The 21,982-nt window shown below is 42.0% G+C and overlaps 1 protein-coding gene across 6 annotated transcripts in view; it reads left to right on the forward strand.

Moving 5' to 3' along the window:
* The first annotated feature begins 7,595 nt into the window (after window positions 1-7,595).
* Window positions 7,596-21,982, forward strand: part of FAM169A (family with sequence similarity 169 member A) — a 65,696-nt gene continuing 51,309 nt past the window's right edge. The window contains exon 1 of one of the 6 annotated variants that reach the window (XM_038403613.2): window positions 7,596-7,817. In XM_038403613.2, the coding sequence (XP_038259541.1) occupies window positions 7,710-7,817 (108 nt within the window). In that variant the 5' untranslated portion in view covers window positions 7,596-7,709. Of the gene's footprint in view, window positions 7,818-7,954; window positions 8,204-9,431; window positions 9,453-21,982 lie in introns of those variants that run through there. The other 5 variants (XM_038403620.1, XM_038403616.2, XM_038403619.2 and 2 more) reach the window with 5 other exon arrangements.

Genomic DNA, 21,982 nt, shown 5'->3' on the forward strand with positions numbered 1-21,982 from the left:
ATCTTCCAGGAGTCATCCAGCAAAAACTAGGAAGAAAACATTTTATATTCCTGGTAATCCTAAACAAATAATAAAACAAACAAATTAAAAACAAACAAACAAAAACTAGTATCAGGTCTTCCTTATACTTCTAGAGAAACAAAAATATAGCTTCAGTCATTTCCTCCCTGCTCTCCCATTTAAGAATTTAAATCCATGAAAGTCAGGATGTTCAAATTTTCAGGACAGTGTAGCTGCCATATTGCACACAGAAAATATGGAGTATTTCAGTCACTGTTCATGCCGTTAGATGTGTGCTTTACTTATAAGTACCACTGGTAGTATCATCTCTTAAGGTAGCCCAACACTTCCTACTATAAGACCCTGTTTTCAGTTGCTTATAACTTTGCAAAACTATAGCCATTTGGGCTTTAATTTTTCATGCCAGGTGTCTGCCTTAGGCTGAATTTTTTTTTTTGAATGTTCCATCATAAACTGTTCAGCCATTTCCAAGAATGAGGCTAGGGAAAAATACATTGTTTTGCCTCTTTCCTTTTCTTTGAGAAGCTTTGGTTGCCCCTCCTGGAGTAAGGACTTGAACGTTGGCAGGGGTTGGCCTTTGGTTAGGAAATGTGCTTTTTTTCTTCACCTGTTAGAAGCCTTTGAAAAAATTTTTGTTTGCACATGCTCAGACTTCTTAAGAGGTTTTAGCAGCTAAAATCTCTGATGATTGCATCCTCCCTGAGTAGGCTTCAGCTGCTCACAGCAATTAGTGCTGATCAGGTTGCATGTGTAGCATCCCCACACTGATCAAGCAGGCTCCAGCGTGCGGCAACAAGGGCTAAAATGGATTTTCTCTATAATTCCTGCTCTGGGAAAGGGTGGGTCTGGGCACCAAAACTGAGCAGGGAACCTGTCTATCCTGTGTTCTCTGGGTATGTCTACTTTGCAGCTGTGTCCAGGGACTCTGGAACCGGAGGGCCAGGGGGCCACAGCCTCATCATTTTTTACCTGCCTTAAGGGCAAGTCAGCGGGGGCGGGGCCTCAGGCAAAAGGCAAAGCGAGGGTGAGGCCTTAGATGTGGGTCTTTGCCAGAGGGCCAGGGCAGGGATGGTCAAGGAACCAGTGACCGCCCCCCCCCCCTGCTTCTAGGGAGCTTCTGCTGCTCCTGGCTGGGTGTGTGATTCACAGCGCTAGCAAAGAGACTCATGTTAGCTCAGCTTAAGCTAGTGCACTAAAAAGCAATTTGGACATTGTGGCGTTTGTAGTAGCTCAGGCTAGTCACCTACGTCCAAGCCAGCTCAATATCCTGGGCCTGAGGTTGGGCAGCTAACCTGAGCTGCCTGACTTGAATGCAGGGAGACAAGAGCTGGACCAGAAGGGAGGGAAAGGAGTAGTTTTGGGAGCCTGGTGAGACTGGGACTGGAGTGGGGAAGGGAAGTAGAGAAACTGTGACTAGGAGTTGTGAGGGGACGCAAGGACTAGTTGGGCAAGGAGAGTGGGAACTGGGGAGGGGGAGTGGAGGCTGGGACTGAGCCTGGGATGGAGAACAGGCCAGGGGAGATTGGAAGCCAGTGGTGAAGTTGGATGAGAAGCCTGAAAGAGAACAGAACTGGCTGGATAAGGAGACTGGGACTTGGAGGCTAGGACTGGCTGGGCAAGATGACTGGGACTGGAATGAGGAGCCAGGAGTGGGGAAGAGATAGGACTGGGACAGGTTGGAGGAGACAGGGTTGTTGTTAAATTGTACAGTAGAATCTCATAGTTATGAACACCTCGGGAATGGAGGTTGTTCTTAACTCCAAAATGTTCATAACTGAACAAAATATTGTGGCTATTCTTTCAAAAGTTTACTACTGAACATTGACTTAATACAGCTTTGAACCTTTACTATGCAGAAGAAAAATGCTTCTTTTAACCATCTTAATGTAAATGAAACAAGCACAGAAACGGTTTCCTTACTTTGCTAAATCCTTTTTTTAAACTTTCCCTTTATTTTTTTAGTAGTTTACATTTAACACAGTATTGTACTGTGTTTATTTTTTTCTTTTCCCCTCTGCTGCTGCCTGATTGTGTACTTCCGGTTTCAAATGAGGTATGTGGTTGACCGGTCAGTTTGTAACTCTGGTGTTCATAACTCTGAGGTTCTACTGCATATTAAATTGCTTGATCACACTTTGATTCATTATGAAATATATTCAAGAGGCCAATTAACCAATATCCATCAGGTTTATTACTGTAAGCCAATAATAATATAGTACACGGGAAAGGTTCAATAAAATACCAGTCTCTGTCTGTGATCAGGTGCTGGGGGGGGTTGCCCGGGACCCCCACTGGTGCCAGGGCAGCACATTGCTGGTGCTGGGGCGAGGAGGGGAGATTGGCGGGGCTCACAGGCTTCCCACTGGGCTCCGCCTATCCCTGCAGCTCCAGCCAGGGGATAGCTGAAACAATGGAAAACCTCTGCCCAAGGACTAGACCACATGCAAGCCTGGGCAGTGGCTGGGCCATGCAGTCCAAGGGGTTTCCTGGGAGTTTGATAAATGCAAAGGTGGGGGATTAAATAGATTTCAAGTGTAAGAGAGGGAAGGAGCAGAACACTAGAGAAGCACATAGCGAAATCAGCAAGGAAACCCTGGATACATCCAGAGAAGGACTTGTATCTTGACCTTGAGAAAAAGCTAAGACAGAAAGCTTCTGGGCAGACTGCTGGCTGAAAAGAAGCATGGAACTGAGAGCAAAGAAACGGTCTACTGTTGTTTGATTCCTATTGAGTTCAGAGACGCAGGACTTTATGTACAAGACTCATCAAATTCTTCTCCTAATAGAAACAACCCAAAGACCCCACATTTTGGCTAACTGCTCTGGTCAAAAGGGGAAACATATCCACACCTCTGTGAGGTGAAGGGATAATATTATCCCCCCCTTTTTTTTTTAAACAGATGAGGAGCTCATGCACAAAGAAATTCAGATAAAAAAAGTTTACTAATTTTGGATGCCCAATTTGAGATGCCTTGGCCCTGATTTTGTTCAGAGTTCTTAACAGTACGTAGCACTTTATATATTCAAAGCACACCTCCCTGTGACCTATTTGCAACTGAGTGCTCAGCAGTCCTCCAAATCAGTCCGAAACTGGGCACCGAGAAAATGAGGAATACACAATTAGCAACTACCTCTGTAAAATTTGGTTTAATTGACTTGCCTAGCATCATACAGGAACTCTGTGCTGGAGTAAGGGACAGAATCCAGTTCTCCAGGGCACCATTCACCATGAAACTGTATTTTCTCTTCTTGCAGGTCCCTGCCTCATTCACACCTGCCAGGGGGGAGTCTCACGCAACAGGGATGAGGATTTTAGGGATGAGGAAGATGAGGAGGAGGAGGATAGCGCACAACAGTCAAGCGGAGAAACCGTTCTCCCTGACAGCCAGGAACTGTTTATCACCCTGGAGCCAATACCGTCCCAAGACGGGCTCCTGGACTATGAAGCCGGAGAAGGCACCTCTGGTGAGTGTACCTTTGTAAATATAATATTTGGTTTAAAAGCATGTGTGTTTAATGATTGATTTGCCCTGAAGACTTGGGATGCATTTGCGGCCAGTAAAGCTACTGGAAAAGTCTGTTAACGTCTCCTGGGGATGGAGTGGGAATCATAGAATCTCAGGGTTGGAAGGGACCTCAGGAGGTCATCTAGTCCAACTCCCTGCTCAAAGCAGGACCAATCCCCAACTAAATCATCCCAGCCAGGGCTTTGTCAAGCCTCACCTTAAAAATTTCTAAGGAAGGAGATTCCACCACCTCCCTAGGTATCACATTCCAGTGTTTCAACACCCTCTTAGTGAAAAAGTTTTTCCTAATATCCAACCTAAACCTCCCCCACTGCAACTTGAGACCATTACTCCTTGTTCTGTCATCTGCTACCACTGAGATCAGTCTAGGTCCATCCTCTTTGGAACCCCCTTTCAGGTAGTTTAAAGCCGCTATCAAATCCCCCCTCATTCTTCTCTTCCGCAGACTAAACAATCCCAGTTCCCTCAGCCTCTCCTCATAAGTCATGTGTTCCAGTCCCCTAATCATTTTTGTTGCCCTCTGCAGGACTCTTTCCAATTTTTCCACATCCTTCTTGTAGTGTGGGTCCCAAAACTGGACACAGTACTCTAGATGAGGCCTCACCAATGTCGAATAGAGGGGAATGATCACGTCCCTCAATCTGCTGGCAATACCCCTACTTATACATACCAAAATGCCATTGGCCTTCTTGGCAACAAGGGCACACTGTTGACTCACATCCAGCTTCTCATCCACTGTAACCCCTAGGTCCTTTTCTGCAGAACTGTTGCCTAGTCATTCGGTCCCTAGTCTGTAGTGGTGCATGGGATTCTTCCTTCCTAAGTGCAGGACTTTGCACTTGTCCTTGTTGAACCTCATCAGATTTCTTTTGGCCCAATCCTCTAATTTGTCTAGGTCCCTCTGTACCCTATCCCTATCCTCCAGCATATCTACCTCTCCTCCCAGTTTAGTGTCATCTGCAAACTTGATGAGGGTGCAATCCAACCATCCTCCAGATTATTTATGAAGATATTGAATAAAACAGGCCGGAGGACCGACCCTTGGGGCACTCAACTTGATACCGGCTGCCAACTAGACATGGAGCCATTGATCACTACCTGTGATCCTCCAGGGACATTATTAAGGGGACATTCAGAAGGGGCTGTTCCTGCTGGTCTGTTTGCCTGTGATTGAAAAGAAATCATCCCTGCTTTCAGCCACGCGGTGGCGGGCTGTTCACGCTGAGCTTTTCGCGTTTGGCTGACAGGGATCTTCCCTGATACTAGTTCACGCGGGGCAGGAGGGGTGAAGCGATCATCCCAGAGAATTGGGTGTGGGGGGGGTTAGTTGGGTTTGTGCTGCATGTTAACCCGAAAACCACAGCCCCTCTTTTGAAATGGCCAACCCAACGGGTGCTTGGTATGGGAAAGGAGAGCGCTGCTCTTTGAAACCATTCCCACGTGTTATGAAGGTTGAAGAAGCTGAAAGACTGTGGCTTACCATGGCTGCCTGCAAGCCGAATTCTGTTGCCCGGCGCATGTGTATGATCTCTCACACCAAATCAGCAGGCCCTCAATATAAGAGGCAAAATGCGATCTTGTACCAAAAGCACCTGTGCTATGTAATGTTAACAGCTTGGTTCACTGTGAAAAAGTCTACCCATTGTTCTCTAAAATGTCTTTTTAAATACTACTCTGCCTATTTTTCCTCCCGCAGCTGCAAATATTTCAACACTCCTCCTAGCATCTCCGTCCTAGAGGTTAGCACAGATAAGAAGGCAAAAAAACCCTCATTCGCGATTAAATGTTCTCTGAGCTCATACAGTTCTCCCGCACTGAAAGAGCCCAGCAGAATGCATGGAGGCAGACAATGGCAGAGTCCAGGAAAGCAGAAAATGAATGCGAGGACAGGAGGGACGAGCAAGATGAGAGGTTGTGGAACAAGAGGAGAGGTGACGTCAGCGTGATGAGAGGAGGCAGGATGCAATGCTGAGGCTACTGGGGGATCAAACTGATATGCTCCAGCATCTGGTGGAGCTTCAGGAAAGGCAGCAGGAACACAGACTGCTGCTTCAGTCCCTGTGTAACCACCTGCCCTCCTCCCCAAGTTCCATAGCCTCCTCACCCAGATGCCCAAAAACATTGGGAGGGGGCCCCCCTCCGAGCATCCAACCATTCCACCCCAGAGGACTGCCCAAGCAACAGAAGGCTGGCATTCAATAAGTTTTGAAGTGCAGTGTGGTATTGTCCTTCTCATCCCCTCATTCACCACCCCACACGGTGCTTCCTTCCTCTCCCACCCCTACCGGGCTACCTTGGCAGTTATTCCCCCTATTTGTGTGATAAATTAATGAAGAATGCATGATTTTGAAACAACAATGACTTTATTGCCTCTGCAAGCGGTGTTCAAAGTGGGGAGGGAAGTAGAGTGAACCAAGGGGGCGGGTTTTCATCAAGAAGAAACCAACAGAACGGTCACACCGTAGCCTGGCCAGTCATGAAACTGGTTTTGAAAGCTTCTCTGATGCGCAGTGCGCCCTGCTGTGCTCTTCTAATTGCCCTAGTGTCTGGCTGCGTGTAATCAGCGGCCAGGCAGTTTGTCTCAACCTCCCACACCACCATAAATGTCTTCCCCTTTACTCTCACAGTTATTGTGGAGCACACAACAAGCAGCAATAACAATGGGAATATTGGTTTTGCTGAGGTCTTACCGCGTCAGTAAACTGCGCCAACTCGCTTTTAAACGTCCAAATGCACCTTTTACCACCATTCTGCACTTGCTCAGCCTGTAATTGAACAGCTCCTGACTACTGTCCGGGCTGCCTGTGTATGGCTTCGTGGGCCATGGCACCGGGGGGTGGGCTGAGTCCCCAGGGATGACTGTGGGCATTTCAACATCCCCAACAGTTATTTTCTGGTCTGGGAGGTTTTTCGTCGGAGTGGGTGGGTGAGATTCTGTGGCCTGCATTATGCAGGAGGTCAGACTAGATTATCAGAATGGTCCCTTCTGACCTTAGTATCTATGAATCTATGACACATCTTCCAACTTGTGCAACAAATGAGGTAGGGATTTCATAAACAGCTTCCTTCACTACATAAGCCTGATTCATCACCACAAGAGGTTGATCCCCCACACTAAATCAGACAGGGATCCTGTGGAAAAAATAGTATGTGATCATGTAATTAAAGATCATATAATGCATACACATAAGGGGACTGAATTTAGGTTTCACAGGCAATCTTAATACTGGTATTTTGAATGCTTGACTTTGTAACATTAATGTTCTTTTAACATAGTTCTTGTGCTGAATATATGCATATTGTGCATGTATATCATTGTGCACACATCTGTACAACACAGGCGAATTAACATTTATGTGAAACTTTTGAATTTTCTTACTTGTGGCTTTAAATCCACAATCTTAATAGCGCAGTCTTACCTTGTATTATTATATAAAGCAGCATATTTTCCAATTTCCCGGTGCAGGAGTAACAAACATCAGCAACCAACACACAAGGATAAAAGACAGTAAAGATCAAGTCCTGATCTTGCGAGCAGAGCTGTGTGGGTGGATCTTTGAATCCACAAGGAGTCCCATTGGAGCCAATGGGTTTCTGTATGGTTCAAGATTTTACCTATTTGAATCTACTTGCAGGATCAAAAGGCCACAGTCTCGACAAAGCCTGAATACAAGTAGCTCTTTGTTTAAGACAATCCCTATATTTTTTAAAGGAGAATTTTCCATTCCACCTCTTAGATTTCAGTCGCGTTACAGCACTTGGGAAATACAACTGCTATAAAGTGATAAATACCACTGTGTATGTGCCCTTCTCTTCCTGTTATTGTAATAATATGTATCTTCATAACACATTACTGCATTCAGCAGTAAGAGGGGTGACCACTTGCCCCTTATTTTAAGGGATGCCTCCAATTAGCTGTTTACCATCCAACCTCCCATCTATGTCAATTTAGAATGCGTCTTATTTGCAATATCTCTGCCAAGGCTTGCATCGTGCCACAACCGTTTAGTTTTGTACCATCAGCAGGGCTGGCCCTGACAATAAGCGTGGTCCTGCTTTTCTCTGTGGCTGCTGTTTATTTCCCTGAAACGCAGGCGCTCACGCGGACAGTCAGGGCAGCGCACGCCATCCCCGAGAGCGTGCTCAAGTGGGAGTATTTGCATGCGTTATCGCAGGATCCTGCGGTGTCTTTTGGAGAGAGAAAAAAACCTAGACACGGAGAAGTCTGTTACTCCAGTATTGCCGCTCACCCGCCCTGCCCCGTGCTCGGTAAAGAAGGCAGGCTCAGCCCGGTGCCGCTGTGCGAAGGCGGCTTGCTTTAGTCCCGAGGTCTCGCTGTCTTGCGGGCGGGGAGAGAGGCGGCTGCACTGGGTACCCCGCGCGCCGGGGAGCCGAGGGTGGGCGATGCTCGAGGCGTTGCGGAGCCAGTGCGTCAGAGGGGAGGGAGCCGGAGCGGGAGCGGGAGCGGGAGCGGGGGGAGGCGGCCGGGACGAGCTGCTCAGGCGCCGGGCAGCGGCGCGGAGGGAGGCAGAAGGTGGGACGCGGGACGCTGCTGGGGAAGCCGGGCGCTGCAGCCTCCATTCATTCCCCGACCCGCCCGCCCAGCCCCGCCGCCGCCGCCGCCGCCGCGCTCCCAGCGGCAAGGGCCGGCAGAGGTGAGCGAGCAGCGACTGCCGGGGGGCTCGCGCTAACCTGGCGGCCGCGGTGGCCTCCCAGCCTCATCCGGGCCTGCCGCGGAGGGTTGAGCCGCGAGGCGGCCGCCCGGCCTCCTCCGCGGCCGGCCGGCAGCCGGGGGCGCCGCGTCTCCCCGCCAGGCAGGTGGGCGGCAAGGCGCTGGCCGGGGCACGGGGGAGGCTGCGCTGCTGGTCTTCCCGTCCCCCAGGGTGGGCCATCGCAGCACGTGTGTGCGGGCCTCCCTGCCCGGGCCCCCCAAGGGCTCTCGGCCCTGCTCTTCGGCCTGTTCCTCCTCTGGCTCGCCCCCCCCCCCCCCCCGCCTGGGCTGCAGCCGCTCGCTGAAATCCGGGGCACGGGGACAAGGGGTGCTGCTGCGTGGAGCCCTCTCCCCAGCGGTATGTGAATTAAAGGCTTAGGGTTAGGCAAAGGCAGCGGCTTCAAGGTGTCGTAGTAAAAATCAGTGGAGGTCATTTTTGGATGGGTGGGAATAAACAAGGGTGACTGTGAAGGCCTTAGTCAAACACAGCAGAATCCTTCATTGTAAAGAGGGCTCTACCCCCTGCTTTAAAACCCTCCCCCTCCCCACGGAAACTTCCTAACCTAGATGAGGGAGGTGTGCTAGGTTTGTCAGCTGCTGCACTACAGCTTGTTATTTTTGCACAGGACTTGGATCCACCCTAACACCTGGGGGGAGGGGGGGGTGGATGTTGCATACTGCTAAAGTTTTATGTAAGTTTATCTTTGCTCCAAGGAAATGGCCACATCTCTGGCCCAAACTGTTTGATGCAGCCAGACGGTTTTTGTGAAGAGTATATATTGCACAGTGGACCTTTGAGGGATGTGTTTTGTTTGCCCTGCAGCAAAGTGTTTTACTTTGTCATGAGCCATCATTGATAAAGCAAAGAGAGGTCTTGGCTAGAACTTATGCTGGTCTGGCCTTATTGTCCTCTTGTAGAGGGCCAAATCAGCTTGAGGAAAAGTGCATGACTCCATGGAAGCCAGATTTAGAGCAATGACTTTTACCAACCTTAAAGGAAATATCAGGTGTAATATACATTATACTTATTTTTAATTACTATATCTGAAGAGTAAAGTGCTCAATAAAACCTGTCTTTATAAATAACACCAAATAGGAAACTGCCATTTTGGAAGTCTTATGAGCTTTGATTCCTTTTCCTCTGTCCCTCCTTAGCCATGTGCACCCTGATAAAAATGAGTCAACCGTGGGAGGTAATATTATCTAGTTGATACTGCTTGTTCTTTCTGTTTTTGTGTCCAACTTTTTTTCCCCTTCTTACCTACTGGCTATCTGTTCAGTAAATACAGGAGTTCACTTTGGTATATTATACATCACTGTTTGCTGAAGTGTGGTATATCTATTCCAGTTTTTAATTGGTGTATTTGTCATGGTAGGATGATCAGCATAATGAAATCAGTGTTGCTCCACTGAATGATTGTAAAGGGTTACTGGAGATCACTGTAGTCTGTATCTTTCCCCCCCCACAACCTTTTAATACAGAAACTGAGTACATTGTCAGTTTGTTATTCCAAGCCTTGACTGTACCAACACGCTTTTCTGGGTTGCTTCATCAGCTTCTGTATAATTTAAACTTTCAGTTAAAATAATTTCTGGTTTATTAATTTAATGGTTACAACAAAAACTTCATGAATGTGAATTTATCCATTATCTCAATTAGTTGGAAACAGTATGTCTGAAAGAGGTGTAAACTCTTCAGTTAATCTCAAACTGTGTTAACTCTGAAGCTTAATGATAGCTATTTGTTTGAACAATAATTATTTTATTGCTGATCATTTTTGTAGAAACCTCCTGATACTTTGGAACTGTGGGCATTACTTGTGTTTAATATTACATTTTCCCCCAATGTGACCCTACCTAGTCTCCACTGTTGAGGGAAGCAAAAGTACCAAAGTCATTTAGTTACACAGGGAGCCCATATGTATCTGACAGAATAGTGAGCAGTTTTCAAAATGTACCTTCTCCACTTAATCCCCTTAATCTCTCCAACAAATAGTCAAATGTGGTTCAAAGGTTGCCTTTAGAGCTCTTGTTAACGACTTCTACACAGAGAAGTTCTCCTTTCAAAAGTATGTAAACTGGCAATTAATCTGCTTCAAGTGTGTATTGAGTCATATTTGCTATCTTTTTACTCCTGTTAGCACTCTAAAGAATATACAACTCAGAAAGAGTAAGCTTCTCTCTTCTTGCTTGTCTGTCAACAGAATTGATTATCCAGTCTCATTTGTGCAAGCTAATGTAAGGTAATGGGGGGTTGCACAGGTATTTCTGAGGGCAGAATTTGGGCTGCAGAATTTTTATTACTAGCGAGTTGCAAATTGGAAAGAACCTACTTGAGTATACCGGCATTTAGTTATATATATGTGTGTGTGTGTGTGTGTGTGTATGTATGTAGAGAGAGAGAGAGAGAGAGAGAATATAACTGATCTGGAATCATTGAGAAACAAGTATGGAGTCTCATGGTGACACTTTTACAGAGTAATTCTTCAGAGTACAACCACACTTTATTTGCATCACTTCTTAAATGTAATAGGGTTTGGTATAATAGGAGTGTCTACTTTATACAAAGCTGTGGTGATCGCTCACAGGTATTACTGACTATAGTGACAAGTATTTTAAAATATTAATAGTTTTGGATCTAAAATGAAACAGACTTTAACTTGACTGTATTTTGAGCTCCTTTGCTTGTATATATTTTGAGAAGCTTGGTAATTTGACTGTGTGCGTGCCCGGTACCTTCACCCTGGTATAGAGAAGTGCTTTCTCCCCTCCTCCCAAAGTTGTAACCTAATCATCAAATCTTATCAGTCAGTAAATTCCAAAAAGTATTAGTCATCCTGTTGTCTGTGAAATGTAAAATTTGGGGCAGATAATAGCTTGCGTGCTTTTAATAATGTGAGGTACATACTCATCTCTGGTACTTTTTATTATCCGTGCATGGCCCTTGGTGTGTTCACATTGTAACACTGAGTTGGTAATTTACAAACAACTTTATTAAGAAAACAAAAACCAAACTCTTGCTCTGAGAAATGTCATTATGGGTATAAGCCATTCTCAGTGCAAAGGGACTGGATAACTTCTCCCCCCTTACACCCTTTTAAAAACTACTGAAGTGGAAGGCACAAAAGGATAGTTATGCCTGGGTAACTATTGTCTGGCATCCTTGCAGTTTTGTTTGTGCATACTAACTTTTTTTTTTAAATGCCAGAATACACCCAACACTTACTTAGTGACTACAAATAATAAAGTTAACATTTTGTTGTATTTGGAGCTCTCAAACAGAGAGTCATTTTCAGCAAGAGAGGTTTTAAATATCTCCCTGGAATTGTATTCCTTCAGTCTTCTCAAAAGTAAGAGACTTTCAAGGCTGCCTTAAAATTATTCCAGAATTAGTGAGAACAGACAGGACTAACTTATTTTTTTCTTTATTTTGAAAATAATTGGGAATTTTATTTTTTATAAATAAAAATTGAACCCCTTGTGCTATGAGTCTAGTGAGTGGACTTTATAGTGAACTGTCATTTAGTATTCTATGTCTTTGCTTATACTACCAAATAGTGTAGTTTTATCTGTCTTCTTTATGGCTGCTATGTCGTTTTAATAGTAAAATGAGACTTTAATAAGAGGTTCATATTGTAGGAACATGGGACCAGATCCTCCAGTTACATCCATGTGGGCAGACCCCTGTGCTTGCATGGCTACAATTGCCAGCTCTGGGTAAGGATGAACAGAACTTGACACTGCTGTTGATATTTGCTAGCTTTCACGAAGTTAAATAAAATAAAGGTGACAGATACGCTTCATTAACATGTTTTATCAAGTTTCTTTAATCCTGTGCAATTGTTGGGGGAAAAAAATTACATAACTAGGAAGAGTGGAGCCTTCATCAAATCAGTAGCCCCTAGAGCAATGCTAGAAGAATGTCTTATTTGAAAACGTCACATAGAAGTGATTATTTACCATTATAACTTCAGTGGTCAGTATCGAATGCTGTACTAACCATAGTTAGTTTATACTTTTGTACACAGGCTGTCACATGTGACAGGTGTTTTATTAGTACATTCTGATGTGTTACTAGAAGACAAATCAGTTGTCTGGCTCTTTGTAATTCTACACACACTCAGCAAGGGAGTTTAGAGGATAAACACTTTCTGGTGAATGGCAGTTCTCAAAGCTTTGGTGGAAATTAACCAATAAACTTACTCTTCTCTTGGAACTTGGGTGATTTCTAAATTGATTTAAAAAAAAAAACTTCATCAGAGAGCCTCAAGGGCATATTAGTTGTTCATCACAGCAGCAGCAGCATAACCACTGCCATATTGCAGCATTGCCAGCCCAAAGGAGGGCTCAAAAATTCTGAGATTGGCTTAGAAATCACGAAATTCCAAAAATACAGGATTTTTTTTTTTGGCGTTATGGTATTGGCATTTTAGGGTTCATGATATCCAGCTTCTCTCTGAAGGCTTAAGGGCTAAAAACTTTTAACTTTTTTAATGAAAGCAAAGATTCTCTGGTTAAAAACCTGATTCCAGAAAGTGGAGCTTTAATAAAAATACCAAATAATCACAAGACTGGAGAGAAAATCATGAGAGTTGGCAACGCTGATATTGGAACAGACTGATAGTCTGTGTACTACAGTATCTTATTTTGAGCAGCGGTTTATGCAGCATGCTTCAGTTGCTTAAAGACATCTCCTAAGTGCAAATGAGCAGCTGTAGCCTTGCAGGGAAGGGCGTCTCAGCTCTGCTCTAACTTAAACCGTTCAGTCATTTTTGAATTTCTGAGGATACTTTGTAGCTTGAGAGCCCATCTTCACTCTGGAATGGGACCAGGAGAGGTTAAACAATTAGGAAATTTTGGGGTAGCTTGAAGAAGTGATAAGACACAGGCTTGGGAAAGGTAGCATCGGACACCCACAAAGGAGTGTGGGACTCTAGTAGGGTTCCAGGATGAATAATGAAGAGAAAGTTGGGATATAGTAGGGAGAGGATTGTACATGAATTCCTTTCACCTACCAAATAAACAAATTATCACCAGTCTTGTCTAGAGTTTTTGTTTGTGTTGTAACATGTTAAATGGCTGGCAGTTAATAAGTGTTAATTAACATTTTTGTAAACACTAGTATAGACACTTCATGAGTGTTTGTTCCTACTCATGTTTCACCTCTACCTTTCTTACATTGTGATTCTTGAAACAAAAGGACAACAACACAATACAGCATTAAAGGTGCAAATGTACAATAGAACCTCAGAGTTATGAATACCTCAGGAATGGAGGTTGTCTGTAACTCTGAAATCTTTGTAACTCAGAACAAAACGTTATGGTTGTTCTTCAAAAGTTTACAACTGAACATTGACTTAATAGGGCTTTACTATGCAGAAGAAAAATGCTGTTTTAAGCATCTTAATTTAAATGAAACAAGCATAGAAACAGTTTCCTTACCTTGTCAAATTTTTTTAAACTTTTCCTTTATTTTCTTAGTAGTTTACATTTAACATTTTACATTTACAGTTTACATTACAATACTTTACTGTATTTGCTTTTTTAAATGTTTTTTTTTACCGCTGCTGTCTGATTGTATACTTCTGGTTCCAAATGAAGGGTGTGGTTGATCCATCAGCTTGTAACTTTGAGGATCTACTGTATCTTACATATTCAATAATGTAAAAAGAGGTCATTATAGACTTTGGTGAGAGTGGTTTCAGAGCAGGGCAAATGGTGGAAGCTGGATTGGAGAAGGTCTAGGATGGAATTGGAGGGGAGGAAGTCCAGACAGCTATTGTACACTATGCATTTAATGGGCTTAGAGGTGAAAGGGAGAAGGGAGTGGTTGGAGAGGCAAGTGGGTACAAGTGTGGGGTTTTTTTAAGATGGCAGAGACTAAGGCATGCTTGAATTGAGAAGGGAAAAGAGCCAGAAGAGAGAGAGAGAGAAGTTAAGAAAAAGAATAAGGGTGGGGATGAGTAGATGCAAGGCAGATCAGGAGAACGTTACAGGAAGAATACGGACTATGAAGTAAAATTTCTTTTGCTCCAGTTAGTCATAGCTCTCTGTCATTTAGGTGTGAAATATTAGCAAAGACGTACTACGTGTTAGATTGTTTTTGTGAAATACTGCATTAACTGGTAGCTTGAGTGACCGAGATGGAAGATGGCTGAAATAATTTTCAGATTGTTGAACTCTTCATTTAGATTTAATTATTAACTGTGCCTACTTCAAAGGCTCTCAAACACAGACTTTTAATCAATTAATTTAGAAGGCTTCTGGCCCATTCTCATTATAGAAAGGTGCCCTGGAGGTTAATTGGCAAAAATTGTATAGATTGGAGACTACTGTTTAAGAAACCTGGTGATTTTCTTGTTACAACAGGAATACATGGGACAGAACATGTAAATTCAAGACAGCTCATAAATATTGTCTACCTGAATCATCACTAAGGAAACTTAGCCTCTTATTCAGCATGATACTTAATCACATGCCTAACTTTGATCACTTGAATCAAACATGGGGTTACATGTTTAAAATTAGGCACACATGCTTAAATACTTTATTTAATTGGGCCCTTAAAGTGCAATTACAGAACATGCTTCTCTTAACTGAACTCTACCACATCTGCATTTATAATAATTAATTGTGGTCCCAAAGATGCTCCCATTGAGGTCATTGATTTTTGCCATTGACTTCAACAGGAGCAATATTGAACCCTAATATTAGTCAGTATTGATAAAGCACTTAAAAGATGTAAAGAGCTGTATAAGTGGTATTCTTACATATTCAATAATGTATTTGTTTGTCTCCAGGGGTTGTTTTTTCTCAGGCTGTGAATCCAGGGTAGGAGAAATTCTGAATTATATTAATAGAAAAAGTAATATATAAATTGTTATACTGACAACATAAAGGTGTTTTTAACATCCAGTTCTATTTTTAATGACTATCAGTTAAAAAAATATTTGGCAGTGGTGACTGTATGTCATTTAGTAATAATCACATGGTAAAAGTGGGCGTCTTCTTGGGGTATTAAATGGTGGTGATCTTCCATCTTAATACTAAAAATTAACCTTTTAATCCTTTCTCAGAGCTAGACTTCTGCTTCAGAACAATGTAGTTTAATGTAGATATTCATATTTCTGTTGTGATTTAGAATGAAAAAAATTTGTGATGTAGTATTTTACAAGCTGATGACTTTCTCTTGCAGAATCCAGTGTTTACATTCACACTTAAAAAAAAAAAAGACACACTTTCAGCTCAATTATTTAGGCCTTGCATGAGCAAAATTCTCACTGATTTCCACTCCACTCTCACTGAAGTTCTGCTTATGTGAGGATTGTTGAGTTTGAATCCTTTATCTACATAAGGATTCCATATCCATGTGGTGCAAGAATGTTAACATTAATGATTGTCAAATTAGCATAGTACTGGCAAGGACAAAAAAAAAAAAAAGTACGGTGATTTCTGTTTTTCAAATCAGCAGCTCGGATTTGTTTCTCTGGTACTAACCTGGAACATTGTAAGAAGCTTGAAACAGATTACAAATAATGTGGTTGGCGCATTAATCTGAAGGATTTGTTGGATGTTGACAGTGTTTTCTAGACAAGAGATTTTATTCTCTCCCATCAGCATAATGCTGGATGTATTAAAAACCAGAGAAGTTATTTGTCTTCATGTGGACTCTTATCTTAAAGAGAGTGATAAAGTACAGGTCTCAGTTAATTTCACTATGTTATCAAGAAGGTATTATGAAGAAAATTCTGTAATCAAGGTAGGTTTGTGTATTTTTAAAAATAGGAATACAATTAAACTTGCCTCAAAGAATCATTACATTTCAACTTACAAATAGAGATGACCTGTATCTATTCCACGGATTAACAAAACCTCAGGGATACTTTTGGGAAACTTCTTGTTCAGTTCAGACTTGAGGTGATCTTTAATGGAGGTTTCATTGTTTATATTCTTGTTTGGTTTGATATCCTGTTATAAGGCCTTTTCTCTTTTAGTTTTTAAATCTCCAAATCCACAAGTTACATAAACCTGTGGTCCCATTGTTTGTATTCTTTTAGTAGTTGTATGTGAGAAAAGCACCCCTAATATAATATGGAGAATGTGCAAGACAAGGAGTCAGGAGACCTAATTGTATTTTGGGCTTTGCCACAGATCCCCTTTGTAGTCTTGGTAAAGTCATGGGGATATTGAGGCTAAATTCATTAATATTAGAAGAGTGTTTTGAGAACCTCTGATAAAAGGCATTATAGAAATGAAAAGTATTATTCATTTATCAGTTTCTTTTGAATCCATTGTTTTCATTTTGTTCAAACGTTTGATATTTTCACAATTTCGTTGTTTCCATTTCTTTGGGGCCTTTAAAAATGCTTTGTAACGCAAGCTAGCTGTTCACTTTCTGCTGTGTTACATAGGAAGAGATGATCAAATTTTAATGTTGAAAGGAATTAGTGATAAACAAGGATTAAATAATCCAAAATCTTAAAAACAAAAACAACCCCAAACAACAAAAACACAACCCTAACTGGATTTTGCATATTTATAAACATAGCCTTTCTCCTTTTTATAAATATGATGCTTTGCTTGTCTATCTAATTTTTTGAAGCTTCTGCTTGGATTTGTATACAGTACATTTCAAAATCAATGTTACAGGGTTTTTTTTTGGTTCTTATTTTAAGTTTGTGTAGCATACTGAGAGATTTGTCAAGGAAATGTAAATGCTAAACACGGTAGTGAAAATAGCTAAAAAGAGTTGTATTTATATCATGGGTTCTCAAACTGGAGATTGGGACCTCTCAGGGGGTCACGAGGTTATTACATGGGAGGGTGTGACCTGTCAACCACCCAAACCCGGCTTTTCCTGCAGCAGTTATGATGGTGTTAAATATATAAAAATGTGTTTTTAATTTATAAGAGGGGGTCACACTCAGAGGCTTGCTATGTGAAAGGGGTCACTAGTACAAAAGTTTGAGAGCGACTGATTTATGTGTTGTAGGTTTTTTGAACAGAAACTCATCTGAATTGGTTTGGAGTCCTACAGCTATTCTGAAATGTTGATATTGTGTAAAAATGAATAAACTCCATTATTATCTGAAATGTGGAATTTTTGCTCACTTTAGTGACGTGATGTGGTTCATAATAATTTGAAATACTGTAAGGAATGTGCAAAACAAGTATTTTTGAATGAATTTTTAAAAACCAGATATTTAGTTCTTAAAATTTGGGGATTTTCCAGCCTTGTCTTATTTTCATCTCTTAAGCCCCTGCAATTATCAAGAAATGCAGATATGTACTCTAGTCAATAGGAAGAGCTATGTTTGTGTGGTTTCTGGGGGAGTGAGGAGGAGGGGGTTAAAAGACCTGCTGATGCCTTGATGTGCAGCCTTGCTGGGCTGCACTACATGACATATATTTTGAGCAGAGAGTGGTAACTGTACCAGTTATTTTTTTTATTCTAAAGTTTTTTGGTAGGTTTTTTATAATATTACAAGCTAGTGATGTATTTAAATACTTACATGGCCTCATTACCATAGTCTCACAATCTAATGAATTTATCCTCACAATACCGCTGCAAGATAGGGATTGTCTCCATTTTACAGAGGGGGAACTGAGGCACGCAGAAATTAAGTAACTTGCCCAGGGTCACTCAGGAAGTCTGTGGTGGAGCAGGGAACTGAACCTCTGTCTCTTGAGTCCCATGTTAGTACCCTGACCACTAGACTGCCCTTCCCCTCATATTCCTAACAAGGACCCATAAAAATAGTTTTAAGCACTATACAATTGTGACTCACAGAGTATGTAACAATATAACATTTTTTTAGATTTAAATTATTCATCCTTCATTTTTTTTTGTGCAGGGCACTCTGTACTCTAGGGTTTATACTGCACGTGAATGAAAGCTGAATTTGTTGAGTGCATGTTAAGCATCAGATTTTGGGGGATATTTTTTTTTAAATCAGCATAGGTTGGTGTGGCTTTGCAGCCACACAATCCTCACAGAATAGCTTGCTTAGCGTTTGGCCTGGAATAATGTGGCTGCTGTAGCTTGAAATATTTTCCTTACAAGGAGTGAAGTTTTTGTACTTTCCTAAAAATCTAGGGATTAGTTTAGGTGCGGGAAAATTCCCTTTTTATAGAAATGTAAACTGGCTTCCCTGCAAATGTATTTTTTTCTTTGTCTGGCTGGTCTGATAGTTTTGAAAATGAGAGGGTCAGTCCATATCTGATTCTTCTCTTCAGGATGGGCACTTTCTTGTGCATGTGATAGATGCTGCTTTGTATAATTCACATTTAGCGCCTAACTTGGCTCTGAGCATACTGGCCTGGAACTGCTATTCATTGCAATGAGAGTTCCATGTGCATAACTGACTTTCTGTATTAAAAAAGTAGCATGTATACAAAGATGTCAACAATTGAATTAGAGCACTTGATGCTGGACATGACTAACTGCTCACTTTACATTGAGTAAAGTTAGGCATAGGTTTGTCCTGTTTCTGCAAATAAAAGTTATTAACAAATATTTTAAATAATATAAAGGCTTGAAACTTATCAGTTAAGGTTTATGAATATTCTCAAAAAAACCCTGAATCTCTTCTTCACCTATCTATTACAATCAAAGGTTGCTAGTATTACGTATCTTAGGCTACGTAGTGTATTGGCTAAAAACTCACTCTCCCACAGCATGCCTGCCTGCCTTCCTTCCTTCTCTCCTTATTGTCTGTTTGTATATATTAGAACACTGCACATCTTGACCTCCATCTATGTATGTACTTCTGTGGTGATCATCACTATAAACTTTAAATATCCTAGAGCTATCTCCCTCTTTCATCCCCTTTGTGAACTGAACTGAAATTATCCCCAAGATTTTTCCTAGTACTACAGAGTACCTCCTTTTCTGTCCCAGTGCAGTTACTAAAATACAGTAAACCTTTGATTCAGAAGGGGAAAGTTTGATGGAAACCTAACAAATATTATCATCTGGTCAGTCAGTGTGAATCTTTGTGATGATTTTATGCAGTGTGCGCACACACACACACATGTTGGTGGACAGGAATACAAGGATGGAGGTTATGGTGCTTTTTCAGAAATAAGACTGAGAATATGTGTGTCAGTTAATATTCAGATTCACAACTTGAATGGATTTTCAACCTTGTCTGCATTAGTATTTTTTTAAATAAATAAAGGTTTTGTGTGTGGGAATTAGAATATGATGGAAAGTCACACAGTAACATCATGTTCACTCATCTTCTTAAATGTCAGGTTTCAGAGTAGCAGCAGTGTAAGTCTGTATCCACAAAAAGAAAAAGAGTACTTGTGGAACCTTAGAGACTAACAAATTTATTTGAGAATAAGCTTTCGTGAGCTACAGCTCACTTCATCGGATGCATGAAGTGGAAAATACAGTGGGAAGATTTATATACACAGAGAACATGAAACAATGGGTGTTACCATGCACACTATAACGAGAGTGATCAGGTAAGGTGAGCTATAGCCAGCAGAAGAGCCTGGGGGGGGAAACCTTTGTAATGATAATCAAGGTGGGCCATTTCCAGCAGTTGACAAGAATGTCGGGGTGGGGTGGGGAGGGGGAATAACACAGGAAAATAGTTTTACTTTGTGTAATGACCCATCCACTCCCAGTCTTTATTCAAGCCTAAGTTAATTGTATCCCGTTTGCAAATTAATTCCAATTCAGCAGTCTCTCGTTGGAGTCTGTTTTTGAAGTTTTTTTTGTTGAAGAATTGCCACTTTTAGGTCTGTAATCGAGTGACCAAAGAGATTGAAGTGTTCTCCAACTGGTTTCTGAATGTTATAATTCTTTTACATAGAGACTGTCCAGTTTGGCCAATGTTCATGGCAGAGGGGAATTGCTGGCACATGATGGCATATATCACATTGATAGATGCGCAGGTGAACGAGCCTCTGATAGTGTGGCTGATGTGATTAGGCCCTATGATGATGTCCCCTGAATAGATATGTGGACACAGTTGGCAATGGGTTTTGTTGCAAGGATAGGTTCCTGGGTTATTTTTATAATAATGTTGTGTGGTGTGTGGTTGCTGGTGAGTATTTGCTTCAGGTTGGGGGACTGTCTGTAAGCAAGGACTGGCCTGTCTCCCAAGATCTGTGAGAGTGATGGGTTGTCCTTCAGGATAGGTTGTAGATTCTTGATGATGCGTTGGAGAGGTTTTAGTTGTGGGCTGAAGGTGATGGCTAGTGGCGTTCTGTTATTTTCTTTGTTGGGCCTGTCTTGTAGTAGGTAACTTCTGGGTACTCTTCTGGCTCTGTCCATCTGTTTCTTCACTTCAGCAGGTGGGTATTGTAGTTGTAAGAATGCTTGATAGAGATCTTGTAGGTGTTTGTCACACAACAGAACCACTAACCCAGGAACCTATCCTTGCAACAAAGCCCGTTGCCAACTGTGTCCACACATCTATTCAGGGGACACCATCATAGGGCCTAATCACATCAGCCACACTATCAGAGGCTCCTTCACCTGTATATTTACCAATGTGATATATGCCATCCCATGTTCTCCCGCCCCCCCGCACTGTTCCTCAGACATTCTTGTCAACTACTGGAAATGGCCCACCTTGATTATCACTACAAAAGGTTCCCCACCCCAGCCCACTCTCCTGCTGGTTATAGCTCACCTTACCTGATCACTCTCGTTACAGTGTGTATGGTAACACCCATTGTTTCACGTTCTCTGTGTATATAAATCTCCCTGCTGTATTTTCCACTGAATGCATCCGATGAAGTGAGCTGTAGCTCACGAAAGCTTATGCTCAAATAAATTTGTTAGTCTCTAAGGTGCCCCAAGTACTCTTTTTCTTGTTAAATGTGTTATTTCAAAGGGCTCCTTGAATTGATCTCAGACACTTTCTGGTTCCACAGCTGTTTCTAAAAGAGGTTGTGCCATTCTAGAATAGTAATTTATGGGGGAGGATGAAAAGTCTCATTCTATTCCACGCTGAAGCGAGTGTAGCATGTGTGACTTTAATACCATCAATTTTTATTATCTTATGCAAGATGGTGCACTTACAGTGAGATAAAGTGACATTTGGCTTTTGTTTTAATGAAAGAATTACATTTTTTGCCTAATTAAAAAAACAAATTATTTGGACATTCTTTCCCCTTTAATATCTGTTTTGCATGAATGCTCGTGATAAGTTAGGTTGCTTAAGGTTACATCAAATTTGCTCATTTAGCCAGAATATTTCCTGGCCAATTGGAGAGTTTTCTCATGAATGGAGCACAATCCCACAGGACGTGACAAGGATTTGACATGACAGTTTTACAGTCATGCAACACACAGAAGCTTAAAGAAACAAGAAAGAGGAGTGATAGGCTTCACGATGAGGACCTGCTTTGTTTCTGGTTCCCCTTCGCTCCCCAAATCCCTCCTCAAAAAAAGTCTAAAACCTAGAATTGTGAAAATATGCAAGGCACTCTCACCTGAAAAATTGAACAGTAATTCACACAAATATGGATTATATAAGCAACTTCTTTCAGGAGATGAAAACCTTCATGGTTTTTGCTTTCTGGAGTTCAAAAGAATCTTAAAAATGTGAAATTTCAAATTGTCAAATTAGGTGGGAATGGAATTGGTTTAGTGCTGGGATCAATGAGTTGCTTTGCCTCCAATAGCTTAATCTCTCCTTTAAAATAGATTCTTAAATGTTGGTTTGTGGGGCTACTTGTTGGTCTGCAGAGAGCTGGCTAG

Source organism: Dermochelys coriacea, chromosome 5 (assembly GCF_009764565.3).
Source record: "Dermochelys coriacea isolate rDerCor1 chromosome 5, rDerCor1.pri.v4, whole genome shotgun sequence".
NCBI lineage: Eukaryota > Metazoa > Chordata > Testudines > Dermochelyidae > Dermochelys > Dermochelys coriacea.